Below are 24,451 nucleotides of genomic sequence, written 5' to 3'. Positions count from 1 at the left end.
TATAATATATATATTATATTATATATTAATTATTGAATGAGGTTTGGTTTGACCAAAATATAAATAAATACTACATATAGTATATGTCTTGTAACTTCCACAGACACCAAGCAGAGTTTATACTCAATTTACTGATGAAGGACTGGAATATACTTTGTGTAGTAAATAAATACTAGTAGTTCAGGCTGTGAATGCTTCAGGTAGAACTTTTAAATAAAAAGATGATAAAGATTAGCAGTTCATTTCTTCTCGTATTCATCGTGACATCTCGATGGAGGAACTTCAGTGTCATCAAACTGTCTTTAATTCAACAACAGAAACACTTTCAAGCCAAATTCCTGATTTCCAAACTGAACTTCTGCTGATTTTTGAGACACTTAGAACTCTGCGTATTGTAGTTTTAATATCCACTTTATTTTACAGGTCCTTAAATTTACAAATTATTTCCAAGAAGTTTCCTGGAAATTATTAATAGGAACTAATATCAATTTTTACATTTACAATTAACACATTTTTAATTATTTCTAGTCAGTTTCCAGCTAAACATACAAAAATATGTCTACAGACAAACATAAAACACAACATATAAGAAGAATAAAGTTCCCAATAATCAATAATAAAAAGATGTATTCTTTGGTTTGAATGGAGAAGTTCTGTCCAGAAATTATTACAAAATAAAATAAAATGTTACTTTAATAATGACAATAAAACAGAGAGAATAAAGCACACACAGTTGATTTTTGTATTTACACAATTAACTTCAACTGATTTATTATTACAGTGAAACATTCATCTGTTTAAATCCTCAAATCCTGATCCCTCATTTAAAATGATGTCAGAGGTCAACGTCCAATAAGAGAGGAGGAGGAGGGCTTTAATACCAGCTGGTTGTTTGTGACGTCTGTCAGTCTGTCCTGTAGGACATCACTCCGTCTTGTCCTCCGTCAGTCGTCGTCCTCTCCTCCGTCAGTCGATGTCATCCTCTCCTCCGTCAGTTGTCGTCCTGTCCTCCGTCAGTTGTCGTCCTGTCCTCCGTCAGTCGGTATCGTCCTGTCCTCCGTCAGTTGTCGTCCTCTCCTCCGTCAGTTGTCGTCCTGTCCTCCGTCAGTTGTCGTCCTCTCCTCCGTCAGTTGTCGTCCTGTCCTCCGTCAGTCGGTGTTGTCCTCTCCTATGTCAGTCGTTGTCCTCTCCTCCGTCAGTCAGTATCGTCCTCTCCTCCGTCTGTTGTCGTCCTGTCCTCCGTCAGTCGGTGTCGTGAATCTACTCCGTCAGTCGGTGTTGTCCTCTCCTCCGTCAGTCGTTGTTGTCCTCTCCCATCAGCCAGTATGTCCTCATGCGTCCTTTTCCCTTCATCTCAATCTCTCCTCTGAGCTGCAGCTGGAAGCAGCCGAACTCCTGCAGAACCTCACGGGTCGCCTCCGACACATGAATCCTCTGAGCTGCACATACAAACAACAACAACGTCACCACAACAACAACGTTACCACAACAACAGCGTCACCACAACAACAGCGTCACCACAACAACAACAGCTTCACCACAAAAACAACATTACTACAACAACGTCACCACATCAACGTCACCACATCAACTAAAAGTCCTGCATTCTAAAATTTTTAAATTCTAATTGTTACTAAAGTAAAAGTACTAATACAACGGTGTAGAAATACTCTGTCACAAGTAAAGGTAAAGTTTATTAAGGTATCTCCGACGCTCAGGTTCAGGCAAGGTCGCTAAATAATTATTAGACATGTGTATAAAACAAACGTTTGTATAACGAGATGAATGAATACGAACTTGCCAAACTATAATCAAACACACGTCAGATCACACTGAAGTCTATGGGATCTTCAAAAGGGGTCGTGGCCTTGACTTATTGTGAAGTACCCGTATGTGGCGGTCTGATGTATAAGTGACATCACAGAGACTACGTCCATATTTTATACAGTCTATGGTTTGATGTTGTGTGTGTGTGTGTTACCCTCTCCGTTGGACTCCATGCGTGACGCTGTGTTGACGGTGTCTCCAAACAAACAGTACCTGGGCATCTTCAGCCCGACCACACCTGCACACACCGGACCTGCAAAAAAAGTACTTGGTTACATGTATTGCACATACATTATCAATCACATTTTATCGTACATTTAAAGCACGATCACTGACCACTGTGTATGCCGATGCGTAGCTGGAGCTGCTGATTGGCTCGGTGTCGGATCCTGAAGCTTGTGACGGCGTCCTGCAGGGCAAGGGACATCCGGGCAACCTCCCGCCCGTGGATCTTCCCGTTCCTCACCGGCAGACCGGACACCACCATGTAGGCGTCGCCGATGGTCTCCACCTAAGGGCGGCACCGAGTGCCACAGCTGAGTTATCACAGTAACAAGTTCTAAAGGTTCTACAGTATGTGGAACCTTTTACATGTGTTAAAGGGACTGTTTGTAACTTTCAGAAATGCTTGTTAACAGCGACACCTGTGGGTGTTAAGTCAACGAAAGTCAGCGTCGGGCTCACGCTTGCTCGCTCTACATAGACATGAACGAGCATTGCTATAAAAGAGTGAGGCAACACAATCAGCTAAAAGCACAATATCACTCTATATTTCAGCTGCTTGGCAGTAATGTTAGCGTGAATCACTGCTGATCCTAGTGTTGGCTTTTCCTGCTTCAGCCTCCCGACCGCGGCCGGAGGGAACAGAGGAGACACTGGCACCCGGTCGGAGACGATAACATTTCTCGCTGCGGAGCCCCATCACTTCACAAGTCACAGGAAACCTCTGTTGGTCTGGAGGAGCTGCAGCATTTATTTCTGCACAAACGTCCACTGTACATTCACTAGATATTCTCAGAGCTAAACTAACTCTTCTGCAGTGTGTAGTGTGCGCGCATGAACGTGAGGTGGAGCGAGAACGAGCGCGATGTGTGAGTGAAGGCAGGCAGAGGAGCAGAGTACAGCAGAGACTCCAGCCCTGGAGACCAAAGCTACGGTCCCCCCGCGTCCTCCGACCGCAGCCTACACTGTTTAACAGACGGGCTTCACTAGATATAACTTTGAGGTTTTGGTGCTTCCGTGTACTTTGTGTTGGAGTCTGAGTCTGAACAGCGTAGCCACACGTAGCCAGTGCGCATGGGACACCGACCCGGGTGATTTATACGTGTAAAAAGTTACAAACAGTCCCTTTAACTGTTTTTTATCGCCGTTGATCAAGGAAAGTTTTACCTTGTAAACATCAAAGTTGTCGATGATGGCGTCAAAGCAGGTGTAGAGATCGTTCAACAAGGTCACGACCTGGAAATAATAAAACAAAAACACATGATGTAATTTATATTTCATTTTTTAGGTTCTTCTTAGGTTCCTCCCGCTCAGATCAAAGATCTCTTTTACATATCTGTCAGTTCCCCTGAGAACACCAGAGAGTTTACTGGGAGGGAGATCAACTGAGGTACAGCTACTGAATTCTACTGACCCGTAGTGTTGTTCTACTGGGTTCTACTGACCTGAGTTACAGCTAGCAGACAATGATTTCATTTGTTCTACTGGGTTCTGCTGACTCGTAGTGTTGTTCTACTGAGATTAACTGAGTAACAGCAGCAGAAAATGATTTCTGTATTCAAATTCTTCTTCTGCTTTTTGGACCAGAGAGATTAATGTGGTTCTGAAATGGTTCTACCCTGGTCCTGTGGTCTGCGGTAATAACCGGTTCCACCACTAGATGGAGTCCTTGTGTTTCCAGAGTCCTACTGTTCTGTGTGACGTTCCTCCAGAGAACACTCTGTTCATGTGTTTACTTATTTGGATTGGCCGTTACGCTATTAGCAAGGATAGGAGAACCTGGTTCTACTGAGTTCTACTAACCTGTAGTGTTGTTCTACTGGGTTCTGCCTACCTGTAGTGTTGTTCTGCAGGGTTCTGCTGACCTGTAGTGTTGTTTAACTGAGTTCTACTGACCTGTAGTGTTGTTCTACTGGGTTCTGCTGACCTGTAGTGTTGTTCTGCAGGGTTCTGCTGACCTGTAGTGTTGTTCTACTGGGTTCTGCCTACCTGTAGTGTTGTTCTACTGGGTTCTGCTGACCTGTAGTGTTTTTTAACTGAGTTCTACTGACCTGTAGTGTTGTTCTACTGGGTTCTGCTGACCTGTAGTGTTGTTCTACTGGGTTCTGCTGACCTGTAGTGTTGTTCTACTGGGTTCTGCCTACCTGCAGTGTTGTTCTGCTGGGTTGTCCTGAGTTCTACTGTATTGAAGTGTTGTTCTACTGGGTTCTACTGACCTGCAGTGGCGTGCTCTCAGCAGACAGGGAGGTGAAGCCGATGATGTCACTGAAGTAAATGGTGACGGAGTCGAAAGCTTCGGCCTGAACCGTCTCACCTCGTTTCAACTGTTCTGCTACGGAACTGAAACACAAATCCATCATGAAGTATTACTGTAGTATATTTACTGTGGTAGTACCTGGTACAACAGCAATATTATGTAGTATTTACTGTGGTAGCATCTGATATAGTAGTAGTATTTATATTTACTGTGGTAGTATCTGGTAAAGTATTAGTATTTATATTTACTGTGGTAGTATCTGGTACAGTAGTAGTATTTATATTTACTGTGGTAGTATCTGGTAAAGTATTAGTATTTATATTTACTGTGGTAGTATCTGGTACAGTAGTAGTATTTATATTTACTGTGGTAGTATCTGGTACAGTATTAGTATTTATATTTACTGTGGTAGTATCTGGTAAAGTATTAGTATTTATATTTACTGTGGTAGTATCTGGTACAGTAGTAGTATTTATATTTACTGTGGTAGTATCTGGTACAGTAGTAGTATTTATATTTACTGTGGTAGTATCTGGTACAGTAGTACTTCGGCCTTGCGTTTCTCCTCGTGGTACGCCTGCGTTCTCTCCTCCACCAGCTCCTCCAGGTTGTTGGCGTACTGCTCCATACGGGACAACAGGTTGTCCAAGATGTTGGACCCATAACCCCTGAAGAAACAGACAGGACAGGAGGACAGGCAGGAGGACAGACAGGACAGACAGGATGACAGTGAGGAGTGAAAGAGTGACACTTGAATTTAGCAGTAAAGAACACTTAAATGTTACTTTCCCCCCCTTCACCTGTGTCCCCCCCCACCTGTGCTGCTTCCTCAGCAGGATCTTGACGGTGTTGAAGTCCGGTCTGTCTCCAGGTTCTTCACTCCAGCAGCGCTGCATCAGGACGCCGAGCTCCTCGCTGTGACTGTGGACGCACAGCCAGGGACGGAGGGGGGGGGCATCGCCATGAACCACCGCTTGGACAATCTCTAAGATGGGGGGGGGACACACACACAGGGACAGGGTCTTTAAATGAGGGGGGGACACAGGGTGCTATGGCTGCAGTTTCAATGTCGGACTCTTGAGGACCGTTTTTGTGTATATATATATATATATATACATATACACAGTATATGTATATATATATACCTTTAGGAGTGAGGTTGAGGGCATCGAGGTAGAAGACTCCTCTCAGCAGAGCGACCTCCTGCAGGATGATACTGAAGCTGTAGACGTCTCCTTTCTGAGTCCCACAGGGGGGGGGACACTCTGTCCTCAGCAGCTCCGGAGACGTCCACAGTTGACCTACACATAATAATATATAATAATACATATATATACAGTACATATATAGAGTATACTGTACATATATATATATATATATACACAGTATACTGTGTATATATATATATATATACGTATTAATATAATTCAGTCCTACGTGCGTAGTGGGCGTGCGTGTCCTCGTGGCAGCTGCTGGTCCTCAGACTCTCCAGACCATAATCAGTGATCTTCAGGACGAAGCGACTGTCCACCACACAGTTAGAGGACTTCAGGTTGCCGTGGGAGACGATGACGCTGTTGTGGAGGAACAACATGCCCTGATAACAACAATAAACAATAAACAACAACAATAAACAATAATCATCAGTATGTGTATTAACCCCCAGAGCTCCAGATCACAGTCTGATAGAACAGACTCAGGATGTGATGCTCTACTGGTTTTAATGGTTTTAATGGTTTAATGGTTTAATGGTTTTAATGGGACATTTCTGTGTGTCTGTATATACACAGGTTATCCTAGACTCATTCTAGGAGCTCAGTTACGCTGAAACATTAAACTAACATTTAAAATGATCCCTGTGATGCAGAAAGAGTACAGGAAATAAATGTATTATTGACTCTTATTTTGAAGGGATCTCTGATGGAAATAAAGACGTATTTAAATAAACGGGGTCAGCTGTAGACTGTGTTTGACACAACAAGATGATGAAGATGATGAAGAAGAGAAGGAGGAGGAGGAGGTGGGGGGGACACAGCTGTGACTGTTGTCTGTAGCCCCGCCCCCCCCCTCCCCCTGCCGCAGCGACAGGCCGTTACCTTGACGATATCGTTGATGAGAGAGTATCTGAACATCCAGTCCAGAGTGATGCTGTCGCTCTCCATCAGGTCCTGGAAAATACACACTCAGTTATACACACTCAGTAATACATACTCAGTGTCAGTGTGTCTGTCGACTACAGTTGTGATTCACACAATCTAATAACAGCTCGCTGTGTGTGTTACTGTGTGTGTGTGTGTGTGTGTGTGTGTGTGTTACTGTGTGTGTGTGTTTGTGTGTGTGTGTGTGTTACTGTGTGTGTGTGTTTGTGTGTGTGTGTGTGTGTGTGTGTGTGTGCGTGTGTGTTACTGTGTGTGTGTGTGTTTGTGTGTGTGTGTGTGTGTGTGTGTGTGTTACTGTGTGTGTGTGTGTTTGTGTGTGTGTGTGTGTGTATCACATGACACAGCTGCCTCCTCCTGAACATCATCATCATCAGGACTCTGAGCTGTGATCAGTGTTTTTATATAACAAGGCGCCGAGGTGGATGAGATTCAACCTGAGATGCTGAAGGATCTGGACATTGTTGGACATTGCTAGACATTGTTGGACATTGTTGGACATTGTTGGACATTGCTGGCTGACACGTCCCTTCAGTGTTGCGTGGAGGTCGGGGACAGTTCCTGTAGAATGGCAGACCAGGGTGGTGGTTCCCATTTTTAAGAAGGGGGACCGGAGGGTGTGCTCCAACTATCGGGGTATCACAGGAAAGTTTATTCTACGGTGCTGGAAAGGAGGCTCTGACCGATTGTAGAACCTCAGATCCAAGAGGAACAATGTGGACTCTGTCTTGGCCATGGGACAGTGGACCAGCTCTTTACCCTTCCGGGGCTGTTGGAGGGGTCACGGGAGTTTGCCCATCCAGTCTATATGTGTTTTGTGGACTTGGAGAAGGCTTACGACCGGGTCCCCCAGGGGGTCCTGTGGGGGGTACTGCGGGAATATGTGGTACCGGGGTCGTTGTTACGAGCCATCCGGTCCTTGTATAACCAAAGTGAGAGCTGCATCTGTATACTCGGCACAAAGTCAATATACAGACCACGATCACTGATCATTGCGAGACTGATTTATAGATTTATAGTGGATGGACATCAGAGATGATGACATCCTGAGGTGAATATTTAACCCTCTGTTCCCCCTGGACTGTTAATCCTGTCTGAATATGGACGGTTGGGATGAAGTCTTCCTCCTCTCAGTGATGAAGTCTTCCTCCTCTCAGTACACTGAATAACTCAAACTACCCGAGCACTTCCTTAGATCCGGCGGTCATCTGGCATCAACCCAAACCCCACGCAGCCCACATCCTCCTACAGCTGGCTGACATGTGATGTCATGTTGCTAGGTTACCGTGCCAGGAGGTTGCTAGGTTACAGTGCTGACAAATAACTATAGCTGAGAGGTGGGAAAACATCTGATGTATGAAGGAATGATAGAGAACTGCTGGAAAGCCATATGGAGCTGATAGACGGCTGATGCTGGGTTCATATAAAATACTGGTAGTACAGTGGACTTATACTGATACTGGGTTCATAATGTATAATACTGGTAGTACAATGGGCTTATAAAGGGTATAAAGAGGTTAAAAGGGCAAACAGAGGGGTATAAAGGGCTGATAGAGGGGTATAAAGAGGTATAAAGGGCTGATAGAGGGGTATAAAGAGGTATAAAGGGCTGATAAAGGGGTATAAAGAGGTATAAAGGGATAACAGGGGGTATAAAGGGATACAAAGAGCTGTCAGGGGAATATAAATGGTATAAAGGGATGATAGAGGGTATAAAGGGCAAACAGAGGGGTATAAAGTGGTATAAAGGTATGAAAAGGGGTATAAAGGGATGACAGAGGAGTATAAAGTGGTATAAAGGGATGACAGAGGGGTATAAAGAAGTGTAAAGGGTTGATAGACGTGTTGACAGCGGGGTTAATAGAGGGGTTAATAGAAGGGTTGATAGAGGGGTTGATCGAGGGGTTTATAGAAGGGTTGATAGAGGGGTTGATAGAAGGGTTGATAGAAGAGTTGATAGAGGGGTTAATAGAGGGGTTAATAGAAGGGTTGATAGAAGGGTTGATAGAAGGGTTAATAGAGGGGTTAATAGAGGGGTTAATAGAGGGGTTGATAGAAGGGTTGATAGAAGGGTTAATAGAAGGGTTGATAGAGGGGTTGATAGAGGGGTTAATAGAAGGGTTGATAGAAGGGTTAATAGAGGGGTTAATAGAGGGGTTAATAGAGGGGTTGATAGAAGGGTTGATAGAAGGGTTAATAGAGGGGTTGATAGAAGGGTTGATAGAGGGGTTGATAGAAAGGTTAATAAAGGGGTTGATAGAGGGGTTGATAGAGGGGTTGATAGAGGGGTTAATAGAAGGGTTGATAGAAGGGTTGATAGAAGGGTTAATAGAGGGGTTGATAGAAGGGTTGATAGAGGGGTTGATAGAAGGGTACAGATGGTTGATAGAAGGGTTGATAGAGGGGTACAGATGGTTGATAGAAAGGTTAATAGAGGGTTGATAGAGGGGTTAATAGAGGGGTTAATAGAAGGGTTGATAGAAGGGTTAATAGAGGGGTTAATAGAAGGGTTGATAGAGGGGTTGATAGAAGGGTTGATAGAGGGGTTGATAGAAGGGTACAGATGGTTGATAGAAGGGTACAGATGGTTGATAGAAGGGTTGATAGAAGGGGCTGATAGAAGGGTTGATAGAGGGGTTGATAGAAGGGTTGATAGAAGGGTTGATAGAAGGGTACAGATGGTTGATAGAAGGGTTGATAGAAGGGTACAGATGGTTGATAGAAGGGTACAGAGTTAGGTGAGTTGTACCTGTAGGCTGCCCCTGGGACAATACTCTGTGATGATGCACATGTTTGGCGCGTCAATGCAGGCGCCAATGAAGCGAGTCAGGTGCTCATTCTGAACATCTCGCATCTGTAAGAGCACAGAGGCTGCAGGTTCAAATCTCTCCCAAACCATCAACATCCTACAAGCAAGGGACTGAACCACTAACATAGATACTCAAGGTAGGCCTGTTGGTAGGTCAATAGGTAGATAGGCGGGTAGGTTGGTCTGTCTGTCGGTAGGTAGGTTAGTTGGTAGTTCGACCAGTCGGTCAGTCATTTGATAAGTAGGTAGATCTGTCAGTAGATCTAAATTCGACCAAGACCATCAAAATCCTACAAACAAGGCACTGAACCCCAAAACAAGATACTCAGCACTCAACCTTAGTATTTACGTCAGTTGATAGCTCCATTGGTAGGTCAGTTGGCAGGTCAGTAGGGAGCTCCAGTGGTAGGTCAGTTGGTAGGTCAGTTGATAGGTCCATTGGTAGGTCAGTTGGTAGGTCAGTAGATAGGTCAGTTGGCAGGTTAGTAGGGAGGTCCAGTGGTAGGTCAGTTGGTAGGTCAATTGGTAGGTCAATTGGTAGGTCAGTAGGTAGGTCAGTTGGTAAGTCAGTAGGTAGGTCAGTAGGTAGGTCAGTTGGTAGGTCAGTAGGTAGGTCAGTTGGTGGGTCAGTTGGTAGGTAGATAGATGGAGTTCTTACATGTTTTAGTTCAAACAGAACTTTCCTGGTCAGTTCGATTCGTTTCTTGTTGATATACTTGATGGCTGCCAGGTTTCCCTGCAGGAGACAGAATTCATGACATCATCACGTTATTCTCGTTATTACAGCGTTATCTGTCCAATCAGGATGTTAGGAGTCAGAGAGTGTCGGCAGGTGGTGGAAGGTTGCATCACACCTTGTAGTATCCAGTCTTGGTGTAGATCTGGAAGTTCCCCTCCATGGTCATCAGAGAGCCGCAGGTGGATCCTTTCTGCAGCCAATCAGGATGAACCAATTAGTCCAGTCAGCAGGTACCGGAAACCATTTAAATGAGTGTGTGAGTGTGTTAATGTGTGAGTGTGTGTTACTGTGTGTTACCAGAGACATAGTGAGTCTGCTGCAGGCTCTCCTCAGGACTTTGTCCAGGTTGCTCATCTGGACGTCGTCCCAGGAAACTCTCCACAGCTGGGCCGCCAGCTCGCTCTCCAGCTTCAACTTCCTGTTCAACGGACAGGAGTGTGTGTGTGTGTGTGTGTGTGTGTGTGTGTGTGTGTGTGTGTGATTGTCATGTGTGTTTGTGTTCGTAGAGTCCATGTTTATGTGTGTTGAGAGAAGGAAAAAACAGAGATAGACGACTGAGTGACACAGAAAAAGAAGATCTTTCCAGAGTCCTGGAGCATCATGGAAGAATCTAATGGAGTAAAGCTAAAACAGTTTAAATCAATCCTCAACCCAGTCCAGTCCAGTCCAGTTTAGTCCAGTCCAGTCCAGTCCAGTCCAGTCCAGTCCAGTTCCTCTCACATTAAAAACAATCCAAGGACTTCTAAAACCAAATGAATACTTTCTAGTAAAGTGAGGACGTCCTAGTGAAGTGAGGACGTTCTAGTAAAGTGAGGACGTTCTAGTAAAGTGAGGATGTTCTAGTAAAGTGAGGACATTCTAGTAAAGGGATGACATCCTAGGTAAGTGAGGACGTTCTAGTAAAAGAAGGATGTTTTAGTAAAGTCAGGACGTTCTAGTAAAGTGAGGACGTTCTAGTAAAAGGAGGACGTTCTAGTAAAGTGAGGATGGTCTAGTAAAGTGATGACATCCTAGGAAAGTGAGGACGTTCTAGTAAAAGGAGGACGTTCTAGTAAAGTGAGGACGTTCTAGTAAAGGGATGATATCCTAGGAAAGTGAGGACGTTCTAGTAAAAGGAGGACGTTCTAGTAAAGTGAGGACGGTCTAGCAAAGTGATGACATCCTAGTAAAGTGAGGATGTCCTAGTAAAGTGAGGATGTTCCAGTAAAGTGAGGACATTCTAGTAAAGTGAGGACGTTCTAGTAAATGTTAAAATGTTAACCTTTATTCGTCATTTACATCCATGAAATTTGACCTCTGCATTTAACCCATCCTAAGTATTTTAGGAGCACTGGGCTGCTGTAAGCGCCCGGGGAGCAACTTGGGGTGTAGTGTCTCGCTCAAGGACACTTCGACATGCAGACTTTAGAAGCCGGGGTCGAACCGCCAACCTTGTGGTTAAAGGACGACCCACTCTACCCACTGAGCTACAGCCGCCCAGGTAAAGTGTCTACAGTGTCTCACCTGTAGATGAAGACCGTCACAGTAACAATGATGACAAAGACAAAGCAGATCACTATGGCAACCATCTGCTGCATCGTCACGGTACCTGGAGAGGAGGGACGGACATTAGAACAGACAAGAAGTGTGTCTATGTGGGTAACTGTGGGAGGACAGTTGGACATTTAGCCATTAATAAACACATCTGGAATACCGCTGTAGAGAACAATATTCCGCCAACACTCGTCTATTAACGATGACTTGAATATCAGACACGATTAAATGTTTTCAATAGAGTAGATCCTGGAGAGGTTTTAACTTAATATTAATGTAATAAATATTAATATAATATAATATAATATTGATCCATCCATTATCCGTAACCGCTTATCCCATTCGGATTGATTATATGTATTCCTTAATATCTTTGATAGAACATGCAGGTTGAATGGTCATGCTTTATGGTAGTGATATAAATATATATATATATATATGCGTGTGTGGGTGCGTACGTGCGAGGCAGGCTGGTTTGTCGTTTTTGAAGCCACACTTTGGGACGTCTGGAGGTGGAGCGCCACCTGGCCACTGGAAGCTCCGCCCACCCTGCATGATCAGCTGTTTCATACTGCTGTTGTACACACACACCACCTGCACACACACACACACACACACACACACACACACACAGCTGATAAATACTATACAGTATGAAGACACCTGAGAGACATGTAACTGAGGACGCTCTCATCTCTCAGGTATGTGACATCATGGCGATGACATCATGACTCAGGTGTTTTACCTGGAACTCTCCGGACTCAACGTCGGTCGTGTCCCACACGGCAAAGTCCATCTGTCTGTCCCCAAACTCGTCCATCTCCACCACACCCGTCACTCCTGCAGACACACAACACATCATGCTCATACACATATATATACATATATACTGTATATATACACACACTGTATGCGTATTATAGACGTATATAGACATATATTCTTGATTACTCGTATGATGATGCGTATTATAGACGTATATACTTTTATGAATAATAATGATATTCTTTCCTTTTTTGTCTAAGATATATTTAGTTTGACAGATATAAATATTATTAGACAGAAAAAGAACGAATGAACTCGGTGTTTGTTTTTGTTGATTAAAGTTGTCCAAGAAGATGACAAGCAGGAATGTAACACACACACACACACACACATATTTAATATTAATGTTGACGTTTAAAGTTGGTTCCAGTTCAGTTGAACAGCTTATTTACTGTAAAAAGTGAATGGAGTCTGGTTGATGAATCTTATTCTCATAGTGAAATCTGCTGCCGTCAACATGTTGACAACTTTGTTTACAATCATTGAAGAAGAACTCCAGTTTCTTCTCCATCCCTCCATCATCCATCCATCATCCATCCATCTATCCATCCATCCATCCCTCCATCCCGGACTACGACCCCCCCCCATCACGGACTACGACCCCCCATGTCTCCTGTCTCGCTCTTCTTTGGTTTTGTTTTACTGTGTTTGTTGTGTTGAACTTTTAGTTTCTGCTGAGTCGTCACTGCACTTTGACCTTTGACCCTGCTGATGACAGGGTGATGACATTAGTTTCCTGCTGCAGGAAACTAAACTATGTCCTTCACAATAAAAGGTGAAGTTTTCATTTCTATTTTGTATTTCTGTGATGTGTTTGTCCGCCAACTGATGTATATATATATATATATATATATATATATATACACACACTTCACACACATACATAAAGATTCATAAATGTAAATGTGTGTTTATTTATGACAGTAAATAAAATGTCTCTCAGCTCTCAGGTGTCTAATCACGTTAGTCGGCCGTCTCCAGCTGAGTCCTGATATCAACGTGTCACTTCCTGTGATGGACGTTTGTTTTCCACAGCTGGACCCCTCTAGCACCCCTACCACCACCCCTCCTGGTCTATCCTGTCCTCTCTGTCCTGGCCTGTCCTGTTCACTCCGGTCCTGTCCTCTCTGTCCTTTTCTGTCCACTCTGTCTTGTCTTGTCCTGTCCTCTCTGCCCTGCCCTGTCCTGTTCACTCCAGTCCTGTCCAGTCCTGTCCTCTCTGTCTTGTCCTGTTCACTCCGGTCCTGTCCTGTTCTGTCTTCTCTGTTCTGTCCTGTTCACTCCGGTCCTCTCTCTTCTGTCCTGTCCTGTCCTGTTCTGTCCTCTCTGTCCTGTTCTGTCCTCTCCTGTCCTGTCCCTGTTCTGTACTCCCACTCCTGTCTCTGTGTCTCTGATGATGAAACGTCTCGTCTGTTTGTCTTTAAAATGTTTCTCAAACTAAAACAACAGACGTAAAGTTTGAAACAACATCTCAGCTGATGGATGGAGACGTTTTTATGGGAAAATCTGTCTCCCGTATTTTCTTTTTCTGTCTTTGTTTGGGTTTTATACTTGGAGCTGGAGGTCCGTTCTCTGGTGGTACTTTTACACAAACTGTGTACAAATACTGCAGTTTAAAAGTGGTCTCACATGTTCATTAAGCTTCTTCCTGAAAATGTTTCCAGCTGTTTCAGTGAAAGACGACTTCCTGTCACTTCCTGTCACATCCTGTTCTAGACTGAAAACTAAGGTCAGCTTCACCAGGTCAGCTTCACCAGGTTCTCTAGTGTCATACAATATCATATAATTAAATATAATAATACAATTAAATAACATGTAATATTATAATATAACATAATAATAAATTGATAAAATAAAATAATAAAACAAAATATAATACATTTAAATAACAAAATATAATAATAAAATACAATATATATAATAAAATAATAAAATATTATATAATAATACAAAATATAAAGTAATAAAATAATAAAGGTAATATTTACTTTTCGGTTTTTAACGTAATACGTTTTGAAACAACAGATTAAATATTGATATATAATATATAATAATATTGATATATAATAAATAATAATATTGATATATAATATATAATAATATCATAATATTGATATATAATAATATTGACAGTGAAAACATTTTTAGTTTTAAAAACTAAAGTGAGCTTTTCATTTAATTGACCTTTATTTCACCAGGATAGACCCATTGAGATTAAAATCTCTTTTTCAAGAGCGACCTGGCCAAGAATGGCAGCAGTACAAACAGTTTCATACACATACATTAAAACACATCAGCTCAAAGGTGCCATACCGTAAAAGTGCAGGGAAGCCATATAATCCTATTTCAATCAAAACAAGTACAATTATCGATAGTGTCCATTTCTATAGATTTCACGATGCATTTAAATTCATTTAGAGTGACTAGGTCCTGAAGTTTCAGTTCACTTTGCAGGCTATTCCATGCAAATGGTGCAGAAAACATAAAGGCCTTCTTTCCCAACTCAGTCCGAACTCTGGGAACAGTCACAAGCATAGTGTCCTGAGACCGTAACCCATAATTGCCATGTTTTCTGGTTAGAAAGACAGATAAATAACAGGGGAGTCTACCCAGAATAGCCTTATAAATAAAAACATACCAATGGCTAAACCCACGTATTGACAGAGCAGGCCAATTTACTTTGGAGTACAATACACAGTGATGAGTGAGAGCTCTACAGTTTGTAACAAACCTTAAAGCGCCGTGATATGGTTATGGACTTCGTTCTGGTTAGCATGTTAACATGTTAGTGTGCTAGCGTGTTAACGTAACGCTGCAGAGTAAATGTGGACCAGCTGAGCTGGGAACATGAAGACCGGACGTCTGGGACTCAAACCACCAACCAGGACAGGAAAACCACACCGAGCTCTCTGAATGGACGGCCAGTCCCAAAATGTACCAAACACTGCTGAGACTCCGGTTCTCACTGCGGCAGGGGACCCACATCCCCCGCAGTCCCCCATAGTCCCCCATAGTCCCCACCAGTACTACCTACAGGCTGTAGTACATTCAGCTCTCTATTGAAGTATAAAGAATATAAAAGGCAGTACTACTAAATATATAAATATATAAATATAAATATATAAATATAAATATAAATATAAATATAAATATAAATATAAATATAAATATAAATCCAGCAGAGACGCGTGAGAAAAGAGGAGGACGAGGAACCAAACATCTGTCCTCACCTGAGAAGGTTCTGTTCCACATCTTCCTCGTCACCACGTCTCCTCTGGGCCTCGGGACTCCTCCTGGTCCTGGTCCTGGTCTCTGCTCACTCAGTGTCTCGTTCAGAGCCTTGGAGTACATCATGACTCCATCATGGAAACCTGCAGCTATCAGGTTATACTGACAGAGAGAGAGACAGACGTCAGCTTCATATTGTCTACATATATATATATTTATATATTTTTCACATATTTTACTCATATTTTTCGGACATTTTTTGGGGTCATAATTTTCGATTTTCCTAATAGTCGTTAAATTATAACAAATCAAATAGTTTATGCGACTTTTTGTCCCGTCTTAAAAGAAAAATATTTCCCTTGTATTAACCGTCGCAGGCGCTGCCTGGTAGTAACGTTACTACCCGTAAAACGTGTTTGGCACGTTCAGTTCGTCTATTTTCTGTCAGCATAGGGGTGTGTGTGTGCATGGCGTTCTACGGTCTGTTATTCCTTTGTAACAGACCGTTGCTACGTATAACAGACCGTTGCTACGTATAACAGACCGTTGCTACGTATAACAGACCTTTGCTACATATAACAGACCGTTGCTACATATACAGACCGTTGCTATGGACGCAGTTCTGATGTTGGACTCTGGAGGATCGTTTTTGTGTCAAATTATTGATTTCTTCAGTAAGTAGCTGTGTAATAAGTGAGATAATGTACAGCTAGCTTCTCTAACCCTTACATATACTGTATGTTGTATTATAAATATATTATATATGTTTTATTATATATATTAGATCGTAGATTTTTTATGTTATAGTGTATATATTATATACTATATATTATATATGATGGGTGTGTTGGTACCAGAGAGTCTTGGATGGTGAAGTTGAAGAGGTCCTTTGCGTCGTTCTTCAGAGTTTCAACAAACTGAAGGTATTCTGGATTCTGAGGCTCCAGGTAGGTTAACACCTTCACACTCTGTCAGACAGACAGGTAGAGAGACAGACAGATAGGTTAACACTTTCACACTCTGTCAGACAGACAGGTAGAGAGACAACCAGGTAGGTTAATACCTTCACACTCTGTCAGACAGACAGGTAGGTTAACACTTTCACACTCTGTCAGACAGACAGGTAGGTTAACACCTTCACACTCTGTCAGACAGACAGGTAGGTTAACACCTTCACACTCTGTCAGACAGACAGGTAGAGAGACAACCAGGTAGGTTAACACCTTCACACTCTGTCAGACAGACAGGTAGGTTAACACTTTCACACTCTGTCAGACAGACAGGTAGGTTAACACCTTCACACTCTGTCAGACAGACAGGTAGGTTAACACCTTCACACTCTGTCAGACAGACAGGTAGAGAGACAGACAGGTAGGTTAACACCTTCACACTCTGACAGACAGACAGGTAGGTTAACACTTTCACACTCTGTCAGACAGACAGGTAGGTTAACAATAATAAAATAATAATAATAAAATAATATTAATAATAATAATGTCTCACCCTGAAGGCGTGGCGGGCGGCAGAGTCGTCCTGGTCTCCTTTGTACCATGGCCTGACGGGGGCCCGCCCCCCCAGACCCTCAGCAAAAAGATCAATGAAGAAGAAGACGTAGTCCTCCAACTCCACCCCGTCCCTCCAGAACTGGACCATCAGAGTCCTGAGGATGTCATAGGAGCAGCACAGGTACACCACTGAAGAAGAAACAAGAACCACACGTTAGCTTTTATCAAAGAAGAAGAAGTCACAGGTTGAAATTAACACACCTTTTAACAGTCTAGTAACAACTCTATTAACACATCTATTAACAGTCTATTAACACATCTAGTAACAGTCTAGTAACAAGTCTATTAACACATCTATTAACAGTCTATTAACACATCTAGTAACAGTCTAGTAACAACTCTATTAACACATCTATTAACAGTCTATTAACACATCTAGTAACAGTCTATTAACAGTCTAGTAACAAGTCTATTAACACATCTAGTAACAGTCTAGTAACAAGTCTATTAACACATCTAGTAACAGTCTATTAACACATCTAGTAACAGTCTAGTAACAAGTCTATTAACACATCTAGTAACAGTCTATTAACAGTCTAGTAACAAGTCTATTAACACATCTAGTAACAGTCTAGTAACAAGTCTATTAACACATCTAGTAACAGTTTAGTAACAAGTCTATTAACACATCTAGTAACAGTCTATTAACAGTCTAGTAACAAGTCTATTAACACATCTAGTAACAGTCTAGTAACAAGTCTATTAACACATCTAGTAACAGTCTATTAACACATCTAGTAACAGTCTAGTAACAAGTCTATTAACACATCTAGTAACAGTTTAGTAACAAGTCTATTAACACATCTAGTAACAGTCTATTAACAGTCTAGTAACAAGTCTATTAACACATCTAGTAACAGTCTAGTAACAAGTCTATTAACACATCTAGTAACAGTTTAGTAACAAGTCTATTAACACATCTAGTAACAGTCTATTAACAGTCTAGTAACAAGTCTATTAACACATCTAGTAACAGTCTAGTAACAAGTCTATTAACACATCTAGTAACAGTCTATTAACAGTCTAGTAACACATCTATTAACACATCTATTAACACATCTAGTAACAGTCTATTAACAGTCTAGTAACAAGTGTATTAACACATCTAGTAACAGTCTAGTAACAAGTCTATTAACACATCTAGTAACAGTCTATTAACAGTCTAGTAACACATCTATTCACACATCTATTAATAAGTCTATTAACACATCTAGTAAAAGTCTAGTAACAAGTCTATTAACACATCTATTAAAAGTCTATTAACACATCTAGTAACAGTCTATTAACACATCTAGTAACAGTCTAGTAACAAGTCTATTAACACATCTAGTAACAGTCTATTAACAGTCTAGTAACAAGTCTATTAACACATCTAGTAACAGTCTATTAACAGTCTAGTAACAAGTCTATTAACACATCTATTAACAGTCTATTAACAGTCTAGTAACAAGTCTAGTAACAAGTCTATTAACACATCTATTAACAGTCTATTAACAGTCTAGTAACAAGTCTATTAACACATCTATTAACAGTCTAGTAACACGTCTATTCACACATCTATTAATAAGTCTATTAACACATCTATTAACAGTCTATTAACACATCTAGTAACAGTCTAGTAACAAGTCTATTAACACATCTAGTAACAGTCTATTAACAGTCTAGTAACAAATCTATTAACACATCTAGTAACAGTCTATTAACAGTCTAGTAACAAGTCTATTAACACATCTATTCACAGTCTATTAACAGTCTAGTAACAAGTCTATTAACACATCTATTAACACATCTATTAACAGTCTATTAACAGTCTAGTAACAAGTCTATTAACACATCTATTAACAGTCTAGTAACACGTCTATTCACACATCTATTAATAAGTCTATTAACACATCTATTAACAGCCTAGTAACACGTTTATTAATACATATATTAACACATCTATTAACAGTCTAGTAACAGTCTATGAGTAGAAGAAGAAAGCCGGGAGGTTAAACTGTAAACGTGCTCTGACTGTTTCCTCCTTTAACAGGTTAATGCTGTAATTTAAACTCTCTCTGAGGTCATAATTGTCTGTTACTGTCCAGCGTCACCGGCGGCAACAGATGGCCTCACTTAGAGGATGACACACACAACCAGTGTGTGTGTGTGTGTGAGACACTTTATTTTGAAAGGTCCTGCTCTCCAGAGGAAGAACCCTTCACATATTCATGGTGTTTCCTGTTTATCTCCTCTACTTTAACTAAAGTACATATCTGAAGTACTTGTACTTTACTTGAGTACGTCAAGCATGAAAAGAAGGAAGGAAGGATGTAAGGAAACACAACAAGGAAGGAATGACGTAAGGAAACACAACAAGGAAGGAAGGACGTAAGGAAACACAACAAGGAAGGAAGGATGTAAGGAAACACTGCAAGGACTGAAGGATGTAAGGAAACACAACAAGGAAGGAGGGATGTAAGAAGGATGTAAGGAAACAAAAGAAGGAAGAGAAGAAGAAGCGTGAATAGGAAGTGAACAGGAAGCAGACCTCGGCCGTTGTCGCGGATCTCCTGGACGACCGCCTTGTAGTTGACGTTGTCGGTCTCGATGACGTGGTCGCGGATGGTGATGTTTTGTTTGCCGAGCAGCGTGTAGAGCCCCTCGACGGCGAAGTAGCACGGCCGGTCGTCGTTGGCGTCCTTGTTGTCGCTGAAGATGAGCATGGCGTGCTGCCGCCAGCCAAAGGTGTCCTGGATCTTCAGGCCGAACTCTCCCAACTTCTGGTGGGTGGGGCCCGTGTTGGTGACCGCTGAGTAGTGCTCGAAGCCAATGGCGCGGGCGCCGGCTGTCACCATGGGAACGTCCCAGTGTGTGGTGAAGCGGGCGACCGGCGAGGAGGAGTAGTCGCAGCCGGGGCCGATGAAGGCCCAGGGGTCATGGGACAGCTTGAGGTCGACGGCCACCAGCGGCGCCATGGAGTCCGAGCAGAAGCCGTCGCGGTTCTCGGAGCTGCCGTTAACCAGCTGGAGCTTCAGGCCCGGCAGCAGCCAGGGGTCCGCGTTCACCCGGCGCACCGCTTGGAGGAGCGCCGGCGCCACGCGAGGCCACGCCCACGCATAATCCGTGTTCGTCAGAGGCAAGATGGCCGCCAGAGTCACCTCCTGGAGGTCTTCTGTGGTGTTGTCAGCAGACAGAGAGGACACAGTTGATTGGACGAGGAGGAAGAGGAGGAGCAGTGAGGGACGGGGCCACCTGGACAGCATGATGACGAGCCTGTCAGACAAGTGGCAGGGAAATCAGAACATTTACAAAAACCTCTCACAATAAAAGCTCACATTTGTTGTGATAGGTCTAAAACGATGTTTCGGAGGTCTCAGCAGCTCAGTTTTAACACTAGAGTGCAGATACTGGTATCATACGAAACTTTAAAACCAGTGAGTGGCAAAAATAGATGTCGACGGTCAAAACCAAGATGGAGACGACCAAAAACCAAGATGACGACGGTCAGAAACCAATCCTAACGAATCCACTGATACCAACCATGTCATACTAGCTTGTCATGAAGGAGGTTAAATAACGCTCCAAACTTACTCTTCATTTTGGCAAGAAAAAACTGGCATGGCCATTTTCCAAGGGGTCCCTTGACCTCTGACCTTAAGATATGTGAATGTAAATGGGTTCTATGGGTACCCACGAGTCTCCCCTTTACAGACATTCCCACTTTATAATAATAACATGCAGTTTGGGGCAAGTCTTGTCAAGTCAGCACACTGACACACTGACAGCTGTTGTTGCCTGTTGGGCTGCAGTTTGCCATGTTATGATTTGAGCATATTGGTTATGCTAAATGCAGTACCTGTGAGGGTTTCTGGACAATATCTGTCATTGTTTTGTGTGGTTAGTTGTTTTCCTATAGTAAATATATACATACATTTGCTTGAAGCAGCATATTTGTCCACTCCCATGTTGATAAGAGTATTAAATACTTGACAAATCTCCCTTTAAGATACATTTGGAACAGATAAAAAAAATGTGAGGTTATTTTTTGGTTAAATATTCTAATCGATTGACAGCCCTAACAAAAACCTTTCACAATAAAAGCTCAACCCCGTATTTGTTCCGATTGATATAACTCTGGAATGGATGTACTTTGGGTCTTTATCTAACAGTAAAATGGTCAAATGTTTAGATAACATGAAAAATCACACATTTATCAGGATTTAACTAACATTGTGTTTAATAAATATCTTCCTCCTTATAGTTGTCGTAATTATTTTCTTATGATACTATATCTATTCTTTAGAAACACAATGGGACGACTGACTTAATTTATCACTATATTTATTATTATTATTATTATATATAATGTAATATAAACAGTAGTCCCTTCAGGTGCACAAAGACTAAATATAGTATGAGAAGAAAAACTCACTTTTGTTTAACTGAACATTTCTTCAGAGAACACCAATGGGTTAATAACGTCCCCTTCAGGAGCTGCTGGGATTTCTGGGAACTCAGCCAGTGTGTCTATGTGGGCTCCATAAACGGCTGCCCTTTGGCCCCCATGTGGGCCCCATGTATGGACATCACCAGAGGGACATTAAACGGTGGTTAATGTGGTGAGCATGAATACATGATGATGAAGAGTCTCTGAGGACATGAAGACGACGTTTCTACACATCAACACACATGTTGGCTTTTAAAGGTTCATACAAGTGTTGTTGATAAAATCACAATGAAGTTAGCAGCCATCATGCAGAGAGATTAACAATTTAAAGGAAATATGATTCAACAGTTACATAAACAAATTAAATGTTCAGTTTTGTGATTTTTATTAAATACCCTAAAAATTGTACAGAGTTTGGTTGATGGCGAGTCAAAATGTTCTTGAATGGAATCCAGTCCATCCTCCGGATAAAAGTCTCATCACTGTCAACTTCCCAACAAGCATTTCAACAATTATAATAATAATTAACAATAATAATAATCAACAATAATAATGACAATAATTAATAAATAATACAGACAATGTTCTCAGTCAAAGTATTTGGTAATATTCAATATTCAAGTCTGAGAAGCTGGAAGATACTGACATACTTTTACTGTAGCACTACTATAACTACATTTAGATAATACTTTTACTGTAGCACTACTATAACTACATTTAGATAATACTTTTACTGTAGCACTACTATAACTACATTTAGATAATACTTTTACTGTTGCACTACTATAACTACATTTAGATAATACTTTTACTGTTGCACTACTATAACTACATTTAGATAATACTTTTACTGTAGCACTACTATAACTACATTTAGATAATACTTTTACTGCGGTACTACTTTAACTACATTTAGATAGTAATATACTTTTACTTCAGTGAGGTTTTGAGTGCATGACTTTTACTCGTAGTGGAGTATTTTCACAGCGTGTATTATTACTTTTACTGCAGTAAAGGATCTGAATACTCTGCTGATAGTGATCCATTATTGATAAAGTCATTGGATCAAACACCAACTACACATCCAATGAAAATAAATTAATCAGGTCTTTCACGGTTTTCTGATCAATAAAGTTTGATCAGAGATCAATAAAGTCTGATCAGATGAATAAAGTCTGACTCTTCATCATCATGTATTCATGCTCACCACATTAACCACCGTTTAATGTCCCTCTGGTGATGTCCATACATGGGGCCCACATGGGGGCCAAAGGGCAGCCGTTTATGGAGCCCACATAGACACACTGGCTGAGTTCCCAGATCAATAAAGTCTGATCAGATGAATAAAGTCTGATCAGATGAATAAAGTCTGATCAGAGATCAGTGTTTACCTGTCCGTCTCTTCCCGCCGCTTCACGCTCTCAGACCGACCAGAGGACCGGATGTTTCCACGGCAACAAACCGGAGAGGAAAAGAGACAAGAAGTCCCGGTTCTCGTTCCACCGTCACACCGGAGACTGACCGGAGACTCACTGGAGGAACACCGGAGACTGACCGGAGACTCACTGGAGGAACACCGGAGACTGACCGGAGACTCACCGGAGACTCGAGCCCCGCTGCCCGGTTCCGGTTCACTCCAGTCAACAGAAAGCGGAGAAACCGTCCCGGTAACGTTGCAGCTCTGCAGCTCCTCAACACACCGACAGCAGCCACCGGCGGACACGCGCACACGTGCACGCACCGAGGGGGTGTAGAGGGCACGAGGGCTGACAGTACATGTGCGCGTGCGCGTCCCTTCTGTCCCCTGAGAGTCTGCGGAGGGACAATTCAATTACCTGATGGACCCTGAGCAGTACTGACACCGTGTACTATTACTGTGATTTAATGTACCAACACACACACACACACACACACACACACACACACACAGTATGTAGGCGATACTGTGTGTGTGTGTGTGTGTGTGTGTGTGTGTGTGTGTGTCAGACAGAGAGGAAACATGTTTTGTATTCTGTTTGTTAGATGTGTTAATAATCCTCAGAGGTTTGGTGGTGATTGAGTTTGGTGGTGATCAGTAGATGATCAGCTCCTATGAACCAGACTCAGGACGAAACTTTAACATTTTATTCCGACAACAATAAGCAGAGAGGCCCCCTGCTGGCCGAGGGGCTGTACTCTAACTGAGTATCTCTACAGTGTGGTTTTAGTACTTTTACTGAAACAGAGTATTTTTACAGTTTGGTATTAGTACTTTTACTGAAACAGAGTATTTTTACAGTGTGGTAATAGTACTTTTACTGTAACTGAGTATTTCTAGTGTGGTAATAGTACTTTTACTGTAACAGTATTTTTACAGTGTGGTAATAGTACTTTTACTGTAACTGAGTATTTTTACAGTGTGGTATTAGTACTTTTACTGTAACAGTATTTTTACAGTGTGGTATTAGTACTTTTACTGTAACAGTATTTTTACAGTGTGGTAATAATACTTTTACTGTAACAGTATTTTTACAGTGTGGTAATAGTACTTTTACTGTAACAGTATTTTTACAGTGTGGTATTAGTACTTTTACTGTAACAGTATTTTTACAGTGTGGTAATAATACTTTTACTGTAACAGTATTTTTACAGTGTGGTAATAGTACTTTTACTGTAACAGTATTTTTACAGTGTGGTATTAGTACTTTTACTGTAACTGAGTATTTTTACAGTGTGGTATTAGTACTTTTACTGTAACAGTATTTTTACAGTGTGGTAATAATACTTTTACTGTAACAGTATTTTTACAGTGTGGTAATAGTACTTTTACTGTAACAGTATTTTTACAGTGTGGTAATAGTACTTTTACTGTAACAGTATTT

General features: G+C 41.7%; 1 protein-coding gene across 2 annotated transcripts; it reads right to left on the bottom strand.

The window, feature by feature from the left end:
* Window positions 1–392: 392 nt before the first annotated feature.
* On the bottom strand, window positions 393–23,472 carry npr1a (natriuretic peptide receptor 1a). Of its 2 annotated transcripts, XM_074612937.1 has the most exons (22): window positions 22,982–23,468; window positions 19,692–20,416; window positions 17,100–17,290; window positions 16,451–16,564; window positions 15,599–15,758; window positions 12,289–12,383; window positions 12,002–12,137; window positions 11,514–11,598; window positions 10,308–10,428; window positions 10,126–10,200; window positions 9,930–10,007; window positions 9,212–9,316; window positions 6,403–6,474; window positions 5,744–5,903; window positions 5,452–5,607; window positions 5,123–5,291; window positions 4,828–4,974; window positions 4,266–4,389; window positions 3,217–3,285; window positions 2,164–2,338; window positions 1,982–2,080; window positions 393–1,439 (listed from the first exon to the last, which is right to left on the bottom strand). In XM_074612937.1, the coding sequence occupies exons 2-22, from the start codon at window positions 20,404–20,406 to the stop codon at window positions 1,294–1,296; spliced, it is 3,192 nt and encodes a 1,063-aa protein (XP_074469038.1). In that variant the 5' UTR covers window positions 20,407–20,416; window positions 22,982–23,468; the 3' UTR covers window positions 393–1,293. The 2 variants fall into 2 exon arrangements, 1 of the variants encoding a protein (XP_074469038.1); XR_012590562.1 differs by lacking the exons at window positions 393–1,439; window positions 1,982–2,080; window positions 2,164–2,338 and having other exon boundaries at window positions 4,854–4,974; window positions 22,982–23,472.
* Between the last annotated feature and the right edge of the window lie 979 nt (window positions 23,473–24,451).

Source organism: Sebastes fasciatus, chromosome 17 (assembly GCF_043250625.1).
Source record: "Sebastes fasciatus isolate fSebFas1 chromosome 17, fSebFas1.pri, whole genome shotgun sequence".
Classification (NCBI taxonomy): domain Eukaryota; kingdom Metazoa; phylum Chordata; class Actinopteri; order Perciformes; family Sebastidae; genus Sebastes; species Sebastes fasciatus.
The sequence above is the reverse complement of the archived record's forward strand: the minus strand, read 5'-3'. Positions and strand labels throughout refer to the sequence as shown.

Coding starts and splice junctions, on each gene's coding strand:
- npr1a (XM_074612937.1), bottom strand. CDS start 20,406: ATGCTGTCCAGGTGGCCCCGTCCCTCACTGCTCCTCCTCTTCCTCCTC. Junction 10,201..10,307: donor GCAGACTCACTATGTCTCTG/GTAACACACAGT, acceptor GATTGGCTGCAG/AAAGGATCCACCTGCGGCTC. Junction 3,286..4,265: donor CTGAGAGCACGCCACTGCAG/GTCAGTAGAACC, acceptor TATTATTTCCAG/GTCGTGACCTTGTTGAACGA.